We start from the raw sequence: 24,401 nt of genomic DNA on the forward strand, positions 1-24,401 counted from the left end.
CCTCGCTTTTTTTTTTTTTTTTTTTTGAGACAAGATCTCGCTAAACTGCTTAGGACCTTCACTAAATTGTTGAGGCTGGCTTTGAACTTGTGATCCTCCTGCCTCAGGCTCCAGAGCTGCTGGGATTACAGGAATACACCATGGTACCTGGCTAAACTATAATTACTTTATAATAGGTTTTGGTTTGCTGTATTTCAGAAACACCAAATATAATTTTATAACAATTGATAACCTATAAAAAGAAAAAAAACAGGCCAGGCACAGTGGTGCACACTTGTAATCCCAGTGACTCAGGGGTATAAGACAAGAGGATCACAAGTTCAAGACCAGCCTGGGCAACTAAGCAAGGTCCTATTCTCAAAGTAAAATAAGAAGGGGTAGGCATGTATCTCAATGGTAGAGTTCTTGCCTAGCATGTTCGAAGTCCTGGGTTCAATCCACAGTACCGCGAAGGAAAAGGAAAAAAACAAATTTACACCTACAGTAAGGAGAATGATTCCCTGAGCTTCCCCAAATGAAAAAAGGAATCCTCTTTTCCAGGTCATGTCAGTTACCTTTCGCATTTCACTATCTTGAAAGAATTAATAGAACAAACATTGTAAAATACAATTCACCTAAAATATATAAAGACAAGATTTTTTACCCAGTATACTTAGGCTCTCCGTCTGAAAAACCTTCTGAAGTGGAGGGAAGTAAATAACTAGTAATTGTCCCATAATGGATCCAAGAACCGCATAGCAAAACATTTTATTACTGCAGAGTCCAATCTCAAACACAGACTTGGTCTGTTGGCAAAGCAGAAAGTTCAATTATTACTCCTTGGTCATACAAATAACTTCTTTATTATTATACTTATTTTCAATTTTTAATAATTAGTATCACTGGGTAGCTTTGATTATCAATACCATGAAATCTCTTAATTCTAACTATTATTTTGAAATCATTCAGGTAGAAGAAAGGTACATTTTAAAGTAACTTTTATTTATCAATAAAGGGCTTTCTTAAAAAGAGTGAGACTGTATGAGACCACAAAAAGAAAGAAACTCACTTCAGCGTAAAGCACTAAGAAACTTTGTATTTTGCTAAGTCTTTCCTATTCATTCATTGTGGTAGATAATCTAAAATCTTAAAGAATGGACCTAGTAATGTGTATACAGAAAAAGTAAAAGTGCCTTTTATAAAACAAAAACACGAATACTACATCTTCTTCAAAACAGTCTCAAAATTAGAGATAATCCAGTCTTCTTACAAAGTTCTAGTATGGCAAATGGTGACAGGTATAGTTAAAGATTCATAGAGTGCTTTAAAATTTAAACAAATAGTTACTGCCTCAGATAGAATTAGTTTTCAAGAACAATATGCTCTGAAAAAGCACCCTCAAGGTACTAATCCATTATATTCTATTAAAACACTTTAAGACCAAGAAATAGCAATCACACCTACTGTAAGACTTGTGAAGAAAAGTAAAATTAAGTATCCTAAACTTTTACACACTGCCAGAGATTGATGGCAAGCAAATTGTTCTGGTCCTTATTCCAACACTCTCCTAAAATGAGACATACCATTTTAGTAGAGCATATGAGGTTTGTCCTATGTTGAGATAATGTTAACCTGAATCTTTCCTATAGCTACAACTTATAAGGTAAAGGAAGAAAGATATCTGTGATTTTCTTTGATCTTTGAGTTAAAGGTAAGGTTTAGCTCCCCAAGTGCTTCAACCTTATTGTTAACCAATGGCACAAGTTAGTAGGAAGGCTGTGCCTGGCACTGTAATCTGTGGCTGCAAAACCAAGTAAAACTAAAAACTCCTACTTCCTGGCCTCCTCACTAGGAAAAGCAGCTCTATTCAGTTGGGCCAATTAGCTAAGACTGATGACACATACCTGAGATCTGGAACTTAGCGCATTGAACATGTCAAAAAACACAAAGCATGTGAATGTCATTGTTGTGTCTCGAGGTGTTATAACATTGTCTCGCAGCTGTCGACAGAAAAAACAAAATGACTTTTCAATGGCTGAATCAAACGATCACATATTGCATGCTTTTGAAATGTTATTATTTTCCTTCTATTATGATAAATAGCTTTAGTCTAAGATACAAAACATATAAATTCCTTAAATTTCCTATAGCCAGTGAACAATTATAGTCTACATAGTTAAAAGTAAAAAAATCTTTTCATGAACTATACAGTTTTAAATACATTTATTATTTATAATTACAATAAAGTAGTTCTTCAAGGCTCAGTTTTTCTACCCAAAATTTCATGTATTAATTTTATTGTCATATGTCTCTGCAAATTTAAATGATTTCAAGTCCTAAGCCAACAATTCTATTAACCCAGAGAACAAAATAGAATCTTAAATGTTTCTATCATATTTTTTACTCAAAGAGGTCTTTTCAGTTTTCTGTGTAACATACCAAAATAACTAAGAATCCTATCATACAAAATGCACAATATAGCTACTTATCCAGTGAATATACCTCACGCCAGAAGACAAATAAAGTCCCACAAACAATAATTATTGATGAAACAAGTATTTTAAGTATCAAATTTTTAGTCAAAATGCTGTCCTTCCAATTGCGAGGAGGTTTACGAATGACATCTTTATCCACCGGTTCTACTCCAAGACTTAAAAGCAAACAGAAAAAGGAATTACTTTAGGTGTTAAGGCTTGGATCTGTTACTTTTAAAACTAACTAAATTCAGTTATCCAGGAATCTAAATGCTTTCTTATGAAAACAAAATGTTGAATCTTAAGAAAAACTTATTTATGACTAGTCAAAAATAACCACTGCTAGTTCTACCAGCATATGCCTATAGTACCAGGTAAGTCAGGCCTGACATGAGGATTTCTTGTGCCCATGAGTTTCAGGATAGCATGATCAACATAACAACCCCCTCTCAAAATGAAAACAAAAACAAACCCAAGGACTGATTTTATCACTGTCTCTTTCCTCTTTCACACTTATTTAGCTCAATTTGATAGACAACTAATAATCTGCCTTCAAAACGCTAGACAATTTCATTTACATGTAAAATTATTTATTTCAAATGCATGACCTACCAAGAGGGCTTTGAAATGTCTTTCCTACAAGGCGTTTTGACTAGGATGATCTGTTGCAATGGCCAACGATATGTATCACTCAACTACCTCATTGTTGTAAAATAAAACAGACACTCAAATTCTTCAATACTTTCCAAGTCTCTAGTATTAACACAGAACCTAGGTAATGACACTGTACTCAGACATTCCTCCACTGCATTACATCCTTAGCAATAAAAGGCTTACTGCAGGATAGGGGGGGACTTATCTATTCTCTGATATATTCTCAACCAAAGGGTAGGTGAGTGACATAGCATAAAGGCTCAGATTCATGTTACATGAACAAACATTCAAGAGAATAAATGATATGCACATATCACACAATTTATAACAAATATGCTACTGCCAATTTCTGACATTATCCATAATAAAAATTTAAAACAATAATTAGGGCATCACAATTTCCTTAACTTTCTAGTTCAAACATGAAAAAACTAACCTCTGAGCTGGGGGTCCATCCATAATAATATTGATCCATAAAATCTGCATTGCATTGAGAGGATTAGGAAAGTTCATTAATGTAGCCAATGAGATTAAAGTTAATGCTGCTATACTCCTGTTGAAAAAGAGAATCATTTAATCTGTCAGCATAGTAAATTTTCTATTGATTTTGTGGTGATATTTTTCTAGCATTTAAAAATCTCACGTTACTACTGTGCTTTTAAAAGAAGCCCAGAACTCAAGTAACCTATGCTTCATTCATGTGAACATTTAAAACCTAACATTATTTAGCAAAATATTTTCAACAGCAAAGGGAAGAAATTTTTTAAATCTACATAACAGTTTCAACAATATTCAATAGTTTTGTTTGTTTGTTTGGTTACAGAAAGTCCTTCTATTTTGGGGGAAAAAAAAAGAACACTAAGAAGAAACACTGAGATATGACCTATTCCACTCCTTCAATTTCGGAAGCTACTAAATAAATCCTGAAGTTTTATACAGTTGTCCCTCAGTATCCCTTGCGGGATTGGTTCTAGAAATCCCTGAAATACCAAATTCCCAGTCCCTTACATAAAGTGGCACAGTATTTGCATATACCTTTACATATTCCCTTGAATGCTTTAAGTCATCTCTAGATTATTTACAGTACCTAATACAATGTAATGCTACGTAAATTGTGGTTATACTCTATTGTTTCAGGTATAAAAACAAGGAAAGTCTATAGATGTTCAGAACACATACAATTTTTTTTCCAAATATTTTCAACCCATACTTGAATCCACAAATGTGGAAACTGCAAAGGACTGACCAAATACTTTGATGATAATATAGACATCTAATTATCTTATTGAGAATCCACTTATCATGCCATTTCTGTATAGTAATTCTCTCTTTAGAAAACTTACTTATAAACAACCCTCAGTAATACACAGAAGTTTCTAGGTTAAGTTCTACTTTCCTATAATTTATCTAAAAGACCCAAGCTGACAAATTTATTGAAAACTTACGTGCTCAGTTGAAATCTAACAAAATTTTTTATGTTATTATAAATTCCTTTACCCTCTTCAATTGCGGACCTGAAATTTTAAAAGTAAAGATGAAGTCAGAAAATGTCACATAAAAATAAAGAAAATTCCATATAAAAATAAAGATATATCTGTGATAAAAGATTGTGAAGCTATTTTGACAATAAATTTCCAACTAGTATATGTATCAATTAAATAAATTATTAGCCAGGCATGGTGGCACACAACTATAATCCCAACAACTTCAGAGGCTGAGTCAGGAGGATCCCAAGTTCCAGACCAGCTTCAGCAACTTAGTGAGGCCCTAAGCAATTTAGCAAGACCCTGTCTCAAAATTAAAAAACTTTTTGTGTAACTCAGTGGTAAAGTATCCCTGGGTTCAATCCCCAGTGCCAAAAAATAAAATAAAATAAAAGACAAAAAAGTCTATTATTTTCTTCACATAATTAAGATTAGAATATAAAACATTTATTTCAGCAATGAACTAAAATCAAACATATTGACATCTATCTAACTTCACTTTATTTTTTAATTCTTAAAAAGATATTTGAATATTAAAATAATAAACTGCCTCTCCATACAATGCTATACATTTAAAGTACTAAAATGATAATCATCTTTACCTCTTTAAGCTCGTTTTTCTTAAGAGTTAAATTAATATATGTCAGGAACTAAATGGCAATAAGCTATTGTTCCTACATACAAGTATATATAATATATATTACTAGAGAGGAATTAAAGGACATTAATTTACAAAAAGTCATAAATTCTCTTTCATTTGGCTCAATCTAAGAAAATACATATTTTTTAAAACAACTTCTTTCTTCCCAGATTTTTATACAACTTTAAGCAGGGAGAGGAAAAAACATACATCTTTATAAGAGTTTGGCAATGCTCTGAGTTCTGAACTCCCAAGTACATATCTTTAAGACACTATTGGGTAATAAAGTATCCTGGGACATGAAATTATAATTTAGCATTGAAATGAGTAAAGTTCAGGCTACCTGACAGGTTGAGATTACAATGATATCCATCTAAACATTGTGAAACTGACACCAGTGGGTATTAAACTGTGGAGTCCTAAATCAATTGGAAACTGAATGAAACAACGCTACTCAAATTTAATAAATTATATCATGAAATGAGAGCAATATGAATCTACTACTGATATAAGGAATAAGAATGGATGTGAACTTCATAATTTTTAATTCTTACTGTTAAGGTCATACATATGCACATTCCTAAGAACCTGAATTTAACTAAAAGGCCCCTAATGAAGGTCCACTGTTGTACCAGTTTTAGTGCCCAGAACAACATGATACCTAGCTGGCATTCAGTATTTCTTAAAAGATCAGCCCTACCATCTATTATGTCTATTCAATCCATACAAATCATTTTCTCTAGAACTACACACTAGGCCAGAAAACATGATTAATCTAGAAACATGATTTAATTTGCTCAATTTTAAATATTGTTAATTCTTTTCCAGTTGAATCATCTGGGGATGAGATGGGGAACCATCTGGGGAAAAGGACAGAAGATTCTCTTATATGCATTCACTGAAACAAAGCTTACATTATGGTTTGGAAATCATCATCCACCAGGATCATGTCTGCAGCCTCTTTGCAAACATCTGTGCCAGTCTGACCCATTGCGACTCCAATGTCTGCAGCCTTCAGAGCAACTGCATCATTTACTCCATCTCCTGTCATGGCTACAACTGACCCATTTTTCTGTAGAGACTAAAGAGGGGCAGAAAACACACTGGAGTGAGGAATCTGATGATAAAGTTGTTCCGTACAGATATGGGGTAAAAAAACATGCTCAACTATTTTTTTCACAATAACACAAACAACCCATTTTTTCAAAAAACTTAAATGTGGAGTTTTTAATAGAATAAAGTTTAGGAAAAGTTGTTATTAATATTTTCACTTGTGAGAACTATGAGAATATCAACTACTCAATGATTCTCAGAGAGGGACAATTTTGTCTCCTCAGGGATATCTAACAATATTTGAAGACATTTTTGATTGTCTTGGCTTGGGGGAAGCCAAAGTATCTAGCCAGTAGGGGCTAAGGATGCTGTGAATCTACAATACACAAGACAGCCCCTCACAACAAACAACTATCTAGTTCAAAATGTCAAAAATGCCAAACTGAAAAATTCTGAACTATATACAATAGCTGGCAATTGTCATTAATAAATTAAACCCACTGAATACTATGACAATTACTTTTATGTACAGTCATGTGCTACATAATATTTCAGTCAATAATGGACCACATATACCATAGTGGATGGAGCTGAAAAACTTGTAATGCCTATTAAAATCCAAGTCCTCACATTATTGCACAACACATTATTCATGTTTGTGGTAAAGTTAATGTAAACCTGTGCTAATAGTTGTATAAAAAATACAGCACATAAATTACAATATACCTGGTAATAATTATGTATTTACTATACTTTTTACCATTATTTTAGAGTATACTATTTAGTTAAAATAAAGAGAGAGAAAAGTGTACTGTGTCACACCCTTGTGTTTACCACATCTCTTGATTACATCAATAGGCCATGATGAGCCAGGATGGTGGCACAAACCCTAAAATCCCAGAGGCTTGGGAGGCTGAGACAGCAGGATTGTGAGTTCAAAGCCAGCCTCAAAAACTTAGCAAGACCCTAAACAACTCAACAAGACTCTGTCTCTAAATAAAATATAAAAAAGGGCTGGGGATGTGGCTCAGTGGTTAAGTGAACCTGAGTTCAATTCCTGGTACACCACATCCCCAAAAAAAGTGATGCTGAGTGACTGACATACACCATCTAAGTTTAAGTATATTCAAGATATTCAAACAGTGAAAAAAATCACCTTAGTGATACATTTCTAGAACATATCCCTGATGTTAAGCTAAGCATGGGTACATTTGGTTAATAAATCTAAGTAACCACAGTCTTTTAAATACTATTCACACTCTTAAAAAGCTTTTTTTCTTGTATATATTCATTTTTTAACTTATTATCACTATTCCCATTGGGATGATTTGACCATGAACCCTGTCAGAACATACTGCTACACTATTTAAACTGTTTAAAGAAGGTTGTATTTGCGAATATTCATAAAGTTTTCTTCCACATCTTCCTAATTAAATTCTCTATTAGTGTTTCCACATCAAGCTCTTAAAAAACTATGCCAGTTTTGCTTCACAATACTTCTGACTTTGGTGCTCTATCAATACTCCTTGTAATGCAAAGAGGCAGTATTTTGTACAGAGAAATAAAGCAATCTGATTTTTAGACACCTACCTTGATAATTTTCATCTTGTGTCTTGGACTAGCTCTGTAAAATACTGCAACCTGTTAAAACATAGGATGCATTAAAAATTTTCACTTTTAGGAGATATCAGAATAACGCATGCATTTAAAATAACGATGACTTTTTAACTTATAAATTCAAGCTGTATTTAATTTGCCACACAAATCAAACTTAATATGCCATATGTCTGTCAAGACATTTGATGGTCATTTCAACCTTTACCAAAAGTACCACTGGAAATAAGCAATCAAAACAAGACATCCAATTTATATGACAAGGTCTAATAGCCTTATTCTTGGAGTGCTGCAGACATGGAAAAGAAAAAATTCTCCTCCATCTGTTGCTCATGACACTGGTGTACAATTAAAACGATCCTTCCCTTTGCTGTCTTCACTGCTCACTTTTTTATATTTAGTATAATCATTAGCCTTCTTCCAATGGACATCCGCAACTGCTTTATGATTTCCTCTCTCCAAACTATACATTTAAACCCTTCTTTTCTTACCCCTTTTCCCAGTTTCCTGAAACCCTTTCGCTGTGCCCCAAAGTCAGTCAACCAACAAGTGCTATATCTCAACTCTGCCACGTTGCTTTAACCTAGGTTTTTCACAACACTGTACATCCCTTACAGCTTGCAGTACCACACCAGGGCAGCTCAGAGGGGGTGCATGTCCTCCAATCTCCCTTCACAAACACCTCAGTTGTAAATGTCCCAGAAGTTTATACTTGCCACTAACTGCAGGCATTCTCTGTTCCTGTACCTCTCAGTTCACAAAGATCTTAACTTCAGCCTCACTGTCTCTCTCTTCAATACTCACAAGTTATGGTAATTCCAATACCCATAAAATGCACCATAAGCTCTTAGAAGACTAGTTCCTATTAGTTCTCTCTTCTCCTTTCTCCAATCTACCCCTTGCCAGGCTTGCTCTTAACTGACAACCTTATTTCCTACTTCAGAGAAAACAGAATCAGAAGAAAATTTCCATAATTCCCACCACTCAGTGTCTGTCCAGGCACTATCCTTCTCTTGTTTTATGAAAGATGAACTGAATATATCTCTAGTACCAATCAAATATTTCCTTTTCCTACCTATTTAAGACCATTACTCAAGAAATTTTTCTCCATGATGCATCAATTTTTCCCCCTCACTGCTGAATCTTTCTCATCAAGCATGTTATTAATCCTTCCATTATTAAAAAAAAAGGGGGGGACCCCACATCCTGTCCCTTCCCATTACTCCTGCTGTCCCTGTTTCCTTTTCCTTTCTCTTTCTCTTTTTTTTTTTTAATGAAAGGAGTAACAACATGCTTAGGCAGTGATGGTGAAGATGCAGCAATAAAGGAAAAAACTGAGGGGAGAATTTCCAGAGCAAACCTCTGTAGGATGTTACCTATCTCCTGAATCCATCTCAGTCAGGTTCTTACACCACCACTGCACTAAAACCATCATCCAAGGACCACTAACCCACATCACACTGCTAATTAGAATGGTCATGTCTCTCCTAACAACCTCTTAGCAGCATCCTGACAAAGCTGATCACTCCCTGCTCCCAAAACACTTGGTCTTCCTCTTGCTTTTCTGGCTGTTCCTCGATGCAGACTCTCCTGCTTCCCTAGTCTAAATGTTGGAGTACATAAGGGCTTGTTTTTTAGACTTTCCTTTAGATGAGGTCTAAGAAACCCCTATTCATTAGGGAAGCCCATCCAGTCTTACTGCTTCTGAAATCCAGACTGATGAAATCAATCCACCTACTTATTCCACATTTCCTCTTGGATGTTTCATCTCAAACATATCCAAAATTAAACAACTGTTATTTCCTCTGAATCTTATTCCATCCTATCTTCTGTTAATGGCAATTATATTGTTGTAATTGTTAAGGCTCTGAATTTGGGAAGGCATCCTTAATTCTTCCCTTTTTCTCACATGCCTCAAGCAGTATGACAGCAAATCCTGTTGACTCCACTCTCAAATAAATCCAGAATTCAACCACTTACTCCAAATCCATTGCCAACTTCCCCGGGCCAATACTTCTCATCTGATTTTTCTTTTTTCTGCCCTTGCCTCCTGGTATTTGTTCTTAACACAATGACTACAGTGAAAGTGTTAAAACACAAGTCAGATCACAATCTCCTTTGCTCCATCCAATGACTTCTCACTTTGCTCTGTACAAATGCCAGTCTTTTCTTATCTGCCAAGTCCTGCATGAAGTACACACCTCACTCAGTCCTCTTTCATCATTAATCTTTGTTTGCCTGAACTGTTTCTCCCACATACCAAGCACACTCACTTCAAGGCCTCTGCCCTGTTCCTTCTCTCTGCAGTGTTCTTTCCTCAGACCTTACATGGCCTGCCCTTTCATTATACAGTACCTTCTCAGTGAGAACTTCCCAGTCATGCTCTTAAAATTTTGATCTCTGTCTCCTACCTCTATACCTCTCGTGCCTGCTTACAATGGTGCTCTTTAGCACTACCCCCATATATGTACAAAATTTCATTTATGTTAGAATTTAAGCTCCAAGGCAGCACAGATTATGTGTTCTAAAAATATGTGTTAAATGAATTATCAACAGAATAAATCTTAGTATCATCAAGACTTCACAGTTTCACTTTGGTAATACGTCTAAAATCAAAAGATTTTCTAAAAAATAAAAAAGATTCATTGAATTATAACATCACACTGCTGTAGGTCCTCTAGGTCCCATTAATCAAATAACTCATATTTGGAGAATATTTTTCCTTTTAAAATAAAGTTCATTTGGGCATACAGGCACATATCTGTAACCCCAGTCACTCAGGAGGCTGAGGCAGGAGGATCACAAATTCAAGGCCAGCCTGGGCAACTTAATAAGATCCTGTCTCAAAATAAAAAATAGATGGTAAGAGCCAGGAAGGTAGCTCAGTGGTAGACAGTTTGCTTAGTACATCCTAGTTCCTGGGTTCAATCTCCAGTACCACAAAAATAAGTAAATAAATAAAAATAAGGTTCAAAAATCTATATAGAAACTCCTTAGTATATCTTCAAAAAAGACTAAGCTACATATATACTCTAAGTATACTGGTAATCTTTTAAGTGAAAGTTCTAATTACTGCAGAAATTGTGTAGCACACAGCACTAAAATATGACAAAAGTTTTTAACAAAAGCTGCAGACTGAACAGAACATTAATATAAAATGTGTACTTTAAATACTCTGGTTGTACAGAGCAAAATATTGCCTTTGTTCCACATAGTTATTTTTTTTAATTTTTGTAGTTGTAGATGAACAGCATGCCTTTGTTTTATATGTTTATTTTTATGCAGTACTAAGGATCGAATCCAGTACCTCACACAATAGACAAGTGCTCTGTCACTGAGTCACAGCCCCAGCCCCCACATAATTTTTGAAACTTGTGAATCACTCCTTTATAGCTACTGTGGGTTACCAAGAAATAACAAGCCACCAACTGTTGGACTCAAGCCATATTTTTTTTTATATAATAGCAAGTTTATTTGGCATGCATCCAGTACACCTATCAGCTGATTATAAGATTTCAACATTTCAAAGCTTTTAATGGAATCTCAAAAATAAGAGTAGCCACTAGAAGACAAAGTAGATCTCAATGTAAAGTGGAAATATAACCTGATTTTTTACATATGGCCATAACACCACCCAGAGAAACATTTGTTCTTTTTGTCCCAGAAAGAGTAAGTCAATCTTGTTGATTAAAACTACTGAAATTTAACGGACACACGCAAACACCAAAAAAAAAAAAAAAAAAAAAGAAAGCCTAAAAAAATTTAGATCCAAAACACACACACAAGAGAAATTACTAGAAATTGAAATAGAAATTGAATAGAAATCACTAACTCAGAGCTTAGGTTAAACTTGGAAACATAGGAATTTTCTTTTCTTTATATTCTTTTATATTTTATGTCTGTTTTCTCAGTCTAGCAAAAGGGAATAACAGTGACTACACTATACAAATTTGAATTATACTATGGGGACTTGGTTAATAGTTCAGTGGAAATATAAACAAATACCAATGTCAAAATCTGAAAACAGAGAATGACAATTTTTATCACTAGAAAATGTAGCACATACTCAAAGAAATCACAAATGGAAAACACTGAGAGCTCCAGATATATTTAATATATAATTAAGCAAAACTGCACACTCATTTTTAATTGGCTCTAGGTCAAAATGTAGAAAGGTTTAAAAAATGTTCCACAGAATCATGAAAAAAAAAAAAAAAAAAAGCTGAAAAATATTTGAATGAGGAACTAAGATGATTTTAGGATGTGGGAAATTTTCAGCAAACTGATGATTTAGAACAAAAGTTGTTTTATTTGTAACACTAATAAAAGAAAAGCTCCTCAACTTTCTGCAAAAGCAGAAATTCAAGGACATGTTGGTTCTAAGAGTTACAAGATGAAGTGGGGAAAAAAAGTGGGGTGGGAAGAGTCCTGCCTAATTAAAAAAAAACACTTTTTATTATAGTGAATAATAATAAATTATTAAATAATTTCCAAACATAGCTAAATCTCAAATGTATTATGCTAAGCAGATTCCAAAGCCTCATACCATATGATTCAATTTTTAGAGCATTCTGGAAAAGAAAGAAATCAGTGACTGCCAATTGCTGCAAGTAGGGGAAGCACTTGACTATAGAAAGACATAAGAGAATTGGGCAGGTTGATCAAACTGTTACACAGGCTGACTGTGGTTATGGTTACAAGACTGTATGCATTTGTCAAAGCTCATATCTACATATTTTTTAAAAAGGCAAATTTTACTGTATGTAAAAAATGCCCTGATCTTGTTTTTTAAAAAATATACTCTCATACTAAAATAAAAACAAAAGGTTAAGAAATACAAAGTAATGATCTTTATCCATTCTCTAATTTATAAACACAAGCACTATTAAAATCCATAGTATTTCCTCAGAAGGAATGCAGTTCTTGCTCAAGTTAACAATTTTTCAAAATATCCATAATGACCACATCATGTATCACTTGTTCACAAGTAAAGTTTCATTAAGACAATAGTAATGGTCAACAGTCAGAATAAGGCCTCTCAGTCTAAAAGGCTTTAGGGCAGGCCTACCTTTGGTACAATTTGTGAAAGCTGCTGGACATCCATGGCATCTATTTCTTCTCCTGAGACTGACTGGGAAGTTTTAGAATACAATCCCAGACGACTAGCTAAAGTGATAAGAGATAAAAATATAATGAACCAAATTGCTTCAATTTGACCGGTTAGTCAACACCATATTCAATATGATTTTTCACACTTTCTTTTTAAGTATAAAATGTCTTTATATCAAGGAATAACAAGACAAACTACTAGTAAGAAATGCCTATCTGAATATATAGTAAGTCTGAGATGTTATCGGTCTGTTTTGTATTTACTTACAAATAAGAATGAAAAGTGTTCACTGTTAAAGCCAGCAAACCCTAGGAACCACAACTAGGACAATCAGGTTCTGCTCAGCAGCTGAATTCTAACCAAGATCAGAATGCTCTTTAAGTAGAGTATCTGAAGCCAGGCACGATAGTGGTGGATTTGTGGTAACCATGTAATCATATGTAAATGAAAATAACTGTTGAAAAGTTTTCTTCCAATAATACTGTTTCTAATGGTTTTAGATAACATAGTTTGGAACCCATACCCCAGAATATTAATAAAAATCAGAACTAATGGAGTTTAGCAAACTCTTATATTTATCAGTATGAATTATAATTTAGGAGCTCTGGGAAGTAAGTTTTCATACTTTTTTTTTCCTTACATTTCTTAAGGAAATCTTAAGTAACATTCAAATTTTATTTATTTTTATACATGTGTATGTATAAACAATGAAAACAAATTAGTTTCTTCCTATTTATGTATAAGTCTGCTTTGAAAAATCACACTTAGGTTGAAAAGAAAAACTAAATTTCATATTTCCTTTCACATGCATGAGGTAGTACTTTTATCTATCAATATACTGGATTATAAAGTTAAAAATAATCAATTATCTGTATGTGAATAAAATACACGTGATTTCATAATAATTTAGTTTTATTTGTATACGTGTGTGTATACATATGTATGTATATATGTATGTGTGTGTGCATACATATATATTTTTTTAAATTTTTATTTATTTTTTTTAAGGCAGGGGACAACATTGGAGATTGAACCCAGGACTTCAAGCATGTTAGGCAAGCACTCATCACTAAGCTACACCCCCAGCCCTTTTTAAAAACTTTACATTGAGAAAGGGTCTTGCTAAGTTGCTCAGACTTGCCCCAAATTTCGATCTTCCTGCCTCAGTCTCCCAAGAACCTGGGATTACAGGTGTTTGCCACCACACTGGGCTCAGTTATATGTGTTCAATAACATATCACTTTTTAAGCTATAATCAATTTTTGCCTATAATTTCATATAGACTCAGAACAAAAAAGTTTTAAATGTATAATTTCAATATGATGTAAACACAGAACAATACACTGCAGTATTTTAAGAAAAACTTTAAAAATGAAATGAAACAGTCTAGTTATACCAATTGCAACTGCAGTCTCCTGTGAATCTCCAGTAATCATTTTTATCGATACTCCTGAGGCAATGAGTGTTGTAACAGCTTCTTTAACACCAGTTCTAGGAGGATCAATGATTCCCACCAAGCCAAGAAAAGTCAGCTGTCCAAGTTCAGGACCAGAGGCCAAAGCAAGAACTTAGGAAATAATAATAAAATCCAAAGAAGAAAATATAAGTTACACAAACATTAGAATTTAGTTGACAATAACTCACTTAAAATTATAATGTTATCTGTAGATGTCATATCATTTTTAAAAACCAAAAATTTTACACACCAAGACATTATAGTTTAATGGTTCTTTTAAAAAGCTATTAAAAATTAAGACATAAAACTACAGAACTGTTAAGCAGAGAAAGCAACTGAAGGAGAATGAAGAATGTTTTTGCAGATCAACAACATGCAACTACTTTCCACAGAAACTACTGCCTCTTTAGAAAAAAAATTCATTTTTCAGAGAATATATGGGTTTGTTAACCTTTAAAGTCAATTTTAAACAGACACTTTTGATGGTGGCTACTAATGTATCTTTATCTTCCCATCTCACAGTCCTCCAGAAAAATTCAAGTTGGAAAATATGTCTGTATTAATTAGACACAACCCGTTACAACTGCATGTATAACAAACCCTGAAAGGTAAAGTTAATCTATAAAGTTATCATAAGACCAGTAATAAAAAGTTTAGGTTTTTTTCACTCTTTGCAGAACAGCAGTAAGTCTTTCTTGTTTCTAACTGTGGTTCTCTAATAGTATATAATACCACTGTACCATTACTTTAAGTCTCCTGTCATCTCTGAGCACTGAAAATAGAGCATAGAGTACTATTCATTTAGCTCACTCTCAGAATTCTGGAACCTCTGCTAACTATCCTTATGCACCAGAGGGGCATGCCTGCATCTGGGATATTATTAGAAAAGTCCCACAGAGATGAAAAGTATCTATTCTTATTCAAGCAGAAGGTATGGAGAACTAGAAAACTGAGCTCAAAGGCAAGTAACTTTTATTTTTCCAATGTAAGAGAGATACACCTAACTATTTATACAGATGTGGGCCCCAAAGGTTTTCACTCTGAAAAGAATGAGCTGCTGTACACTCAACACCTGGTGCTAGGAAAGAGGCAGATGGTAAAAGAAGGTGACAGTGAATACCAATTTGTACATCTGTAATTCCAGGGAAGGGAGATAAGCTTGGAGTACTCCCAGTGGAGGGGTGAAACTGGTGGAAAGGCTAGTACCCTGTATTTACTTTTTCACATCTTTAGCACAAATGAAGATCTAATGATACCCTTTAGTCAAGGGTAGCTGAACATTTTTCATGTGGAATGCCTCCAATACACAGTCTAATTTCAAAATTTAAGACCACAAGCACTTTAAGAAATAAGTTTTATAAGATGCAACATAAGTACATATCAGTTGAAATTTAAAATGTTTTCTTTTCTTCCATTATGGCAAGCTCAGGGATTGAAGGGAAGGAGAGCACAAAGAGACGAAGATGAAGAATAGAATTTCCCAAACCCTATGAAACAAAAATTTTCCCCACTACCAACTCTAGTCTTCTTCACAATGTTTTAACACAATACTATATATACACAAACCTTCACAACCCTTCAGATGAAAGTTATTTAAAACAAAAAAATGTGAAAACTTTTGTTCCAAAAATTAAGGAAAACAGAAGCAGACATCATAACTTTCAGATCACTTTGAGTTCTCTAAATTCACATCAACCTTGAAACTTTCTTGCTGTACGGTACTAAGAATAACAAAACTCTACCACCTCCTTGTTTTAACAGTTTCAATGTTTTATTAAGGGTTGGAAATAAATCCAACAAACTGAAGGTGAAGACACCACAACAGATCAAGAGGTAAGAAAAACAGATTTGCATTTTGTGTCCCTCACACTTTAAAAATTAAGTGCATCTTAGCAAAAGTGGATAAAAAGAAGAGTCAAAGCCCCATAAGGAGAAAGAGGTAACCCAGGGAGCAACGCCCCTTCCCACCCTTGCATGTGTCTTCTCAGGAACCCCTTAGGGATGGTGCTATTGCCTCTTGATACACAAGGTTTAGCAACAAAGACTGTTCCTGGCTACATAAGCTTCCCTGCAGTGACCCTCAAGTCACCTAAGTTAGCCCTTACTTTAACAATTATAATTCTGGGCCAAACCCTACCAGTTTCATTCTCTCAGACTAGCTTGTGGTGGGAATAGTCTTGTGCCTTGAAATAGGCACAAGGAAGGCAAAGAAATATCACCCTAAGTCAGACACTCTTGAGTTTCCTGTGGCTAGGGTCACTAAACAGTTTTGGTCTGTTCACATTCAGTTCATGTGGAACACTCCTGTGCCCACTTCCCGAGAATATCCAGTAGCACTGCACATTGGCTTGATAAATTAAATTTATTTTTTTAAAAATTCTTGGGTCTCATTTCACTACTCTTAAGCCTGTCCTAGTTCAACCAGAGAAGAGGTTCCTCCTGCCCCAAAACTGATTCTGGGAGAAAAATCTGCTGTGGCCACAGGGATTCTAAAGGCTTGAGAGTTGAGGTGTTGGTCTAGGGGCATGTTTATGACTCAAGTCTGTAGGAAAAAAAAAAAAAAAAAAAATCACTTGAAACTCTAAAATCTTCTATCACCACCTCTGATATTATGGAGGAGGAAAGGAGAAGAAAGTTATTTTCTTTAAAAACATTTTTCTAATATAAAAAGAGATCCATCTACACGAAAATTTTTCAGCCAGGAAGCTCTAACGTTCTCCTTCCTTGGAGACAGACTGTGAGGTTCTGAAATGATCACTATACAGTCCATAACCCAGGTAGGATGCAACAAGTGATAAGGAGGACAGAAGGCGTGACTCTGGCTCAGCAGCCTGGAGAGTGATGCAGAGGCCAGGGAACAAAGCGTGGTAACAGGCTACAGGAGCATGCTCTGATCCCCAGAATACCTTTCTAAACCTAGTTTATCGTAAAACCCGAAGTCCTATTAATCTCTCCAAATGTATGAAAGCCAAAGAATGCCCTCACTTAAGTGAACCACAAATAAGAACATTTTTCATATAACTTGTTTTCCTTTCTCTGAGCAATTGTAGTATTTGACTTACATTTCATTAAAATTGTACAAGGAAGTCAACTCTTCCAATTTCTTTGGGAGAATACATAAATACATATATTCTGCATAAGTCAGATGACTATTTGAAAGGTAAGAATCAGGTATATGCCCCTCTCCACTCAATCCTATACTGTGACCCTAGGAGAAGTGGCCTGATATATGGTACACAGCAGAACCCCACATTTAGGAGATAGGTAGGTAGACAGACAGACAGATAAGCAGAATCTGGACACTACTTCATCTCCCTGGTGAGCAGCAAAAGAACGAAGACAGCAGATGAGGATTAAGTTAGCATCACCTTAGTTTAAAAGATAAATTAGAGGCCCAAGACTTCCATTTTTAGGAAAGTATTTTAATTCTACTAATGATAAAGACAAGTGACAAAATAAGAAAAGGGTAACATTATTTTACCTCTCCCTTCTCACAAGATCAACTTTTTTAAAATAAAATTTCTATCACCCACTCAAATACCACTACAGATCTATAAGAACCAGAAATTTCATATTTCACTGCATTCCTGACCTTCCATCTTTTGGGGGCCAGTTAAACAACTGAACTAAAGCACTTCAGAAATGGCAAGGAATCGAGCTGGACAAAGCCTGGAATAGAACTGAACTGCTCAGATGTGAAGGATGAATTCAAATGCAATTAAAAGAAGGCTATCCCTTTCCATCCTAGGGACTAAGTCAAAATGGCCTCACCTCTGAGTCCAGCTGAACCCATCCGTGCCTTCTCTTGTTGGTACATATCTCTCTGCTGCTGGGTAAGTGTCAAGGTCTGCCCTTTGCTGTGGTATGTAGTACAGTATTTAATCACCTGTTCATAAGCACCCTTCATAAAACAAATCTCTGGTCTGTCCTAAGAAGAAAAATAAGTTTCATTTCAACTTGCATATATCTACTATTGGAATCCAAAAGCAAATGACATGTGTTTCTCATAATCCCCAGGTTACTCAAACCTCTGAATGGTACCTGAACTTTGAAGATCAAAAACTCTTATGTGGCCAGGTATGGTGGCACACACATAATCCTAGTGACTCAGGAGGCTGAGGCAGAAGAATCCCAAGTTCAAGGACAGTCACAGCAATTTAACAAGGCCCTAAGCAACTTAGCAAGATCCTGCCTTAAAAATTAAAAGAAAAAAAGGTGGGGATGGGGAGGGTGCTAGGGATGTGGCTCAGTGGTTAAGTGGCCCTGGGTTCAATTCCTGGTATTTAAAAAACACACACACACACTCAGATGTGGGCCAGGAGTAGGGATGCATGCCTTTAATCCCAGCTCCTCAAGAAGCTGAGGAAGGACCATGGTAAGCTTGAGGCCTCGACAACTTAGTGAGACCCTGTTTAAAAACAAAATAAAATGGGCAGGGTTATGGCTTAGTAGTAGAATACCCCTGGGTTCAACTGTGAATACCACCAAACAAAAACCCGTCACGTGTGGGAGGCTTCTATACCTTCTATAGAAAACAACATTACCCTACCATCTCAAACACTGAGGGAATACTATACTAAGCTCCATCAGGCTCACTGAGATCAGGGAAGAAGCTAATCATAATCCAAAAAGGACAAAAAGATCTAATACCAACCCACAAACAACAGTTCAGGTTTTTTATTAGCTACTATCTATATATCTATATCTACCTTTCTATCTGTGATCCTATTTAATTCTAACAACCACCTTGAAATTGGGGGTATTATTAGACTTTTATTTATCATAATAAAAGAAATATTTGGCCTACCATGCACAAGGCCCTGGGTTCAATCCTTAGCACCACACAAATAAAAACAAAAGGTAATATTTAAAAGTTTATAATGAAAAACTACAGTCCCTACCCAACAGATCTCATCCTCAGTCCTACTTCAAAGAGGCAAGTCAATTTTAACTCTTTTAGTTTCTATCTTCTGTATTTATCATTGTGTTTTTAACACATTTCTATTACTACTCCCTTCAATTATCAATTTTAAATAGTATCTTTTGTGACAACTGTGAATTTGGCTACCCCCACCTATTCCCCCATCCTAATCTTTCTGATACAGTTAAAGCAAAAAGTATCAGTATTCTGTTTAAGATTCCTCACTGTTAAGTCAAGAATGGTAATGACCACAGTGGTTCACAAACATCTCAGTTCTCCTTGCAGGTAGGAATGATTCCCTGCTGCACCCCTTTAATCCCAAAGTGAGATGTAACTTATTTTGCCAAAAAATATGAAAAGTACTTTTGTCACTTCCAAATGGAAATTTAGAGGCCAGTACACAATTAGCTGCTCCTCATCTTTGCCATGACTGTGTATGTGCACAGATAATGAAGCTTCCACCTGCAAGAGTTCCCAAGTAACTACAGTGAGCAAGTGTTTGGGTGTTTAGGGGGTAGCAGGAGAACATGATGTTTCCACAATCAATTCTCACTGATAATGCACGTAAATACTTCTTTTCCCATTTATTTTGTCTCCTAAAGTTAATAACTGCCTTACTTGTTTAGTTTTATTTAAACCACTCAAACTTTCTCAAACTCTTCAATGTGATATAAAACCCTTCCCATTTGATAATTTTCACATGATCAAACAAACAGGTAAGCTATCATTTCTGTAATTTTACTGGAGACCTCCTTCAGTCTTGTTCTCTTTCCCTCTTTTAATCTGAGTTGGCCCATTTCCAGGCCTGCCACACCCAAGTATCAGAAACTTCCTATCACCGCCATCTTCACCATATTCTAACTCTTCCTTTTCCTTGGCTTATTATCAACCATTATTTTTCTAAAGAGGGTATGTGATGTGAGATATGTTTTTATTTTATCCTCACTTTTATAAGTTTAGCTGAAAATAAACTTCCTTTCATTCTAAAGGCTTTGCTGTATTATCTCCCAGTATCTGATGTTGACACAGAAAAATATAAAAAAGGAACTTTTTTTCTAAATTCCTAAACCTTTTTATATATCTTCCCTCCACCTAAACCATTTAATATGACCTCTCCTCCTATCTCAAAAATCTCTGGAAGTTTTTCTAATTCTCCTTCTCCAAGTGTCCTCCAATTTCTTGATTACAGGCCTTGGGTCTATCCCATAACTGCACCCTGCCCCCTTTAACATACTCAATGTGCTGAGCAATCAGAGGCTATTTTATTATAGAACTTAAAATCTTTATATTCTGGAAAAACTTTTGGCATTATTTCACAAAAATCTTCCCATTTTCTGCTCTCCTCCTATTACCACTGTTAGGCAGATATTGAATCTTTAGTATTTTTTAATTTTAATTTAAAGTTTCTCAACTTCTCTCTTATACTACTCACTCTAATTTTTTGTTCTGCTTCTTGATAGATTCCTTATTGATAAATATCCTATTGAAAGTATTTTGTTTTCAAAGTACTTTGGAAATTTTATGGTCTTTGAAAATTTTCTTCAACATCTGGCATTCCTTTTATTTCTCTGAGACCTCTATTTCTGTTGGTTTGGTCAGTGTCTTTTACACTAATGACTTTCCCCAAGTATCTAGCAATCTATGCCAGTCTATTTACATTCAGGATGAAGCAGAAGGACTAAAAGCTCCATGGGTACTGACAGAGTTCATCAACTGGTAGACCTTGACTCTGGGTGATGAGATGAAGCCCAGGAATGGGTAAGCTCTTCCAAAAAACAGATCTTGGTTAGAAGTGTTCTTCAGTGTTGAAATCTTCCTGGGACTAATCGCCTTTTCTAAGATTCGTCAATATTCTAACTTTGGGAATGAGGCTAGGGAGATGCCCGCCTACACACATTCTAAGAGACAAATTAAAAGCTAGGGGCTTATTCTTCAGGAAAATGAAAAGGACTCAATCACTGTGCTTTCAACCGTAAGCCTGATTCCTGCCCTCCACTCCTGTCCCCAAGAGCAGATTTCCAATATTACACAGGCATAACGGAGTACCAATGGCCTGGCCTAAAGAAAATAGAAAAGGTTCTGGGACAGTTCTATTGGCTCCTCTTTCAGAATTATGACTTTCTTGTCTTTAGCCTTATGTCTTATCCTCTGCCTTCAACGGTACTTATGAGTTTATGTCACTTATTTGTTCTAGGAAGAAAGAAGAGGTAAATGTACCTCATCAAATTCAAACAAAAGACCTCTAAAATAAAACTATGTAAGTCACTGTAGTAATCTTTAAATTGGCAAATTTCCCTTACTTGTGTCAGTTTGACTTCTTCCTTATTCTGTGGATTTGGATTTGGGTTATATCTATTTGCTTCACTGTTGGGTTTTTATTTAGTAAAAAGAACTCTTTGGCTTGAAAAAAATGGGAAAAGGAAACACACAAATATTTCCAAACTTATATCCTGCCACTTTCTGTTTACAACTCCTGCAACTAAGAATATTCAATCTTCCCAAATATAACTTTCATAAAACTAAAATTCAAGACTGCTAAAAAGTCAAATCATTAGACATTACATGAGTCACATTATCTTGTGGTGCTAAGTGAACATTTATAAGGAGTAAAATAGATCTGTCCCATATACATTTTGGTTGGTGGGGGCAATATTAGGGACTGAACCCAGGGGCACACTATCACTGAGCTATACCATCAGTCTTTTTTTTTTTTTTTTAAAGCTTTTGTTTTGAGACAGGGTCTCACTAAGTTGCTGAGGCTGGTCTCAAACTGGACAATCCTCCTGCCTTATCCTTCCAAGTTACTGGGACTACAAACATAAGCCACTATGCCCAGATCTACATACTCTTGTCATACAACTATATGGTCAAGGGATATCAACTGAAGACTATCCAAGTCTAGAACAGTTTCTGAAAACTTTATGTTACAACAGTTTCTGAAAACTTCATGTTACAAGACAAAGGTATTTTTTGTTTTTATAGTTTTGTTTCCAACTGTGTCCTTCCCAAGGGCTCCTAAAAGTTCCCTTGGACAGAACATGAGCACAGTTCCTGGTAGAGTGCTTGCTACTAACAAGTTCAATATTGGCAGAGTTGGCCTTTCTTTTAAAACTAGTGTTTCATACTTATTATGGGTCTACAGAGATGTAATATAGCTGTTTCAGAGATGAAAACATATAAGCAATTATTCATTCATATTAAATAAAATGGAAAAGTAACAAACACATTTTTAAGGACAAGTAAATTTAAGCATCAAACTGGTAGCGGTAACTATACATGACATGATTATACACTGTAGATAATTCACAACTCATTATTATGCAAAAATTTCTAACATACCCAGGAACAAGATAGGAACTTGAAATACCAGTGCATGCCATTTTATCAATTTGTAAAATGGATCAACCAACATGAACTACGTACATTTAGAAACCACCTTTTTACAATATAGTATAGGTTTTGTTTGTTCTAAAGACATTCCTTCAATAAAATAATACGTATTGACAACACATAGTCGGAAGAGACCTGTAATGAACTGTCAAAAGAACAAAAAACATGCTGAGAGAACATGATATCACAGGCTCTAAGAGACCAGGCTACAACTCATTTTTTTGTGTACCCAGCATAACTAATATCTATGCTCAGATTCTATAAGAGAAAAGAGATCAAAGACAACAAGAAAATAAGAAAGGATGAGTGCACTAGTAATTATGCATACTTTAAAGCAACATGTCTTTATTTAATGAACACACATTGTTTAAATCTCAAGGCACAGAGTACAATAAAAATAGTCAACTAAGCTCAACAGGATGTAATTATTCTTTAAAAAGAGGGATACCTGCTGTGTTCGGTGTACACACTTAACAGCCATCCACTTTTGCTCAGAGCTAAAAGGATATTCAGCTTTTCTGATATAGTCTTGTTGAAGTCCATCAAGACCCATCTACATAAGGCAAAAAAAAAAAAAAAGGAAATTCTAACCATCATGTGATCATGTAATTATTCTTCCTTTAACAAAAAATTTCATGACTTAGGCTAGTTTGATCAGTTAGAGATAATTGGATTATTTTCCACATAATGGTGAAAGACTAGTTGTATTCCATTTACTTCTACTGTATTTCCCTGAACAACAGCATACATTTTCAACATGAAGACTGGGTATGTAGATAAAGTCTAAGGCATGTTACCTGGACTGTATATACACCAGGTAATATTGATCTACCAGCTAAAGTTCTTACAGTCTGACTAATATATTAACCTACCAGTTCAAGTTCTGGAAAGAAGCAGGATACAAATGCAAAGATACACAACCAATACTGACCAAGAATTTCATAAGTGACAGAAGTTTTGGATCAATCCCACACTTCTTAGGGACTCAAATTTGTCTTGCCTGTTGCTACCATCCTAGTTCTTAATACCTTTACTTCATATCCTGATTATACCAATGTCACATAGCTGTTCTCCCTCCCATCCTTTACATGTTCTTCCAAACATCCAAAAATATTTTTAAACTACTTAAAAATCTCATTTATTGGTTTTTGTTTTCTACTGAAATATGTTTAGAATCTTCTTGGCATTTGAAGGTCTCCTGGAAACCAATCATATGTAGCCTATTTAACAATCTCCCTGGTTACTCAAACACCTTTAGCCAACTGATTAGCCACAACCCATTCTGGGCCTGTTTATTCCTCTATGCTTTTGTTCTAGCTCTTTCCCTAGCTATTTCATCCAATCCCTTCCTACCCTTTAAAGCTCAGCTCTCAGGTCTGAATTGGCAATATTCTTACATGTGACACAATGTTTTGGATTTAATTTTCTAACTCTGCCTTTTTTTCAAGAACGTCAGTTTGACCCCCTACCTAAAATGTGAGGTCTTTGCCCATAAGGAAGTGGTTTTACTTTTTCTCTCTCCAAGAAGTTAATATCTTGTAAATGTTATAATACATGATATTACTTTTTTGATATCTTTTAAAAAGCTATTTAAGCTTTTTAATTACAAGGAGACCAAATAACCAA

The 24,401-nt window shown here is 35.0% G+C and overlaps 1 protein-coding gene across 1 annotated transcript in view; it reads right to left on the reverse strand.

Moving 5' to 3' along the window:
- Atp2c1 (ATPase secretory pathway Ca2+ transporting 1) overlaps window positions 1–24,401 on the reverse strand; it is a 129,731-nt gene that overhangs the window by 3,976 nt on the left and 101,354 nt on the right. Inside the window, exons 16-26 of the mRNA XM_047563250.1 lie at window positions 23,224–23,328; window positions 18,236–18,392; window positions 14,405–14,575; window positions 12,967–13,064; window positions 7,875–7,925; window positions 6,146–6,312; window positions 4,553–4,621; window positions 3,544–3,660; window positions 2,482–2,629; window positions 1,884–1,979; window positions 644–785 (exon numbers count right to left, since the gene is read on the reverse strand). Coding sequence (XP_047419206.1) covers window positions 644–785; window positions 1,884–1,979; window positions 2,482–2,629; window positions 3,544–3,660; window positions 4,553–4,621; window positions 6,146–6,312; window positions 7,875–7,925; window positions 12,967–13,064; window positions 14,405–14,575; window positions 18,236–18,392; window positions 23,224–23,328 — 1,321 coding nt within the window. The remainder of the gene's footprint in view (window positions 1–643; window positions 786–1,883; window positions 1,980–2,481; window positions 2,630–3,543; window positions 3,661–4,552; window positions 4,622–6,145; window positions 6,313–7,874; window positions 7,926–12,966; window positions 13,065–14,404; window positions 14,576–18,235; window positions 18,393–23,223; window positions 23,329–24,401) is intronic.

This window comes from Sciurus carolinensis, chromosome 9 (genome assembly GCF_902686445.1).
Source record: "Sciurus carolinensis chromosome 9, mSciCar1.2, whole genome shotgun sequence".
In the NCBI taxonomy this organism is placed as follows: Eukaryota; Metazoa; Chordata; class Mammalia; order Rodentia; family Sciuridae; genus Sciurus; species Sciurus carolinensis.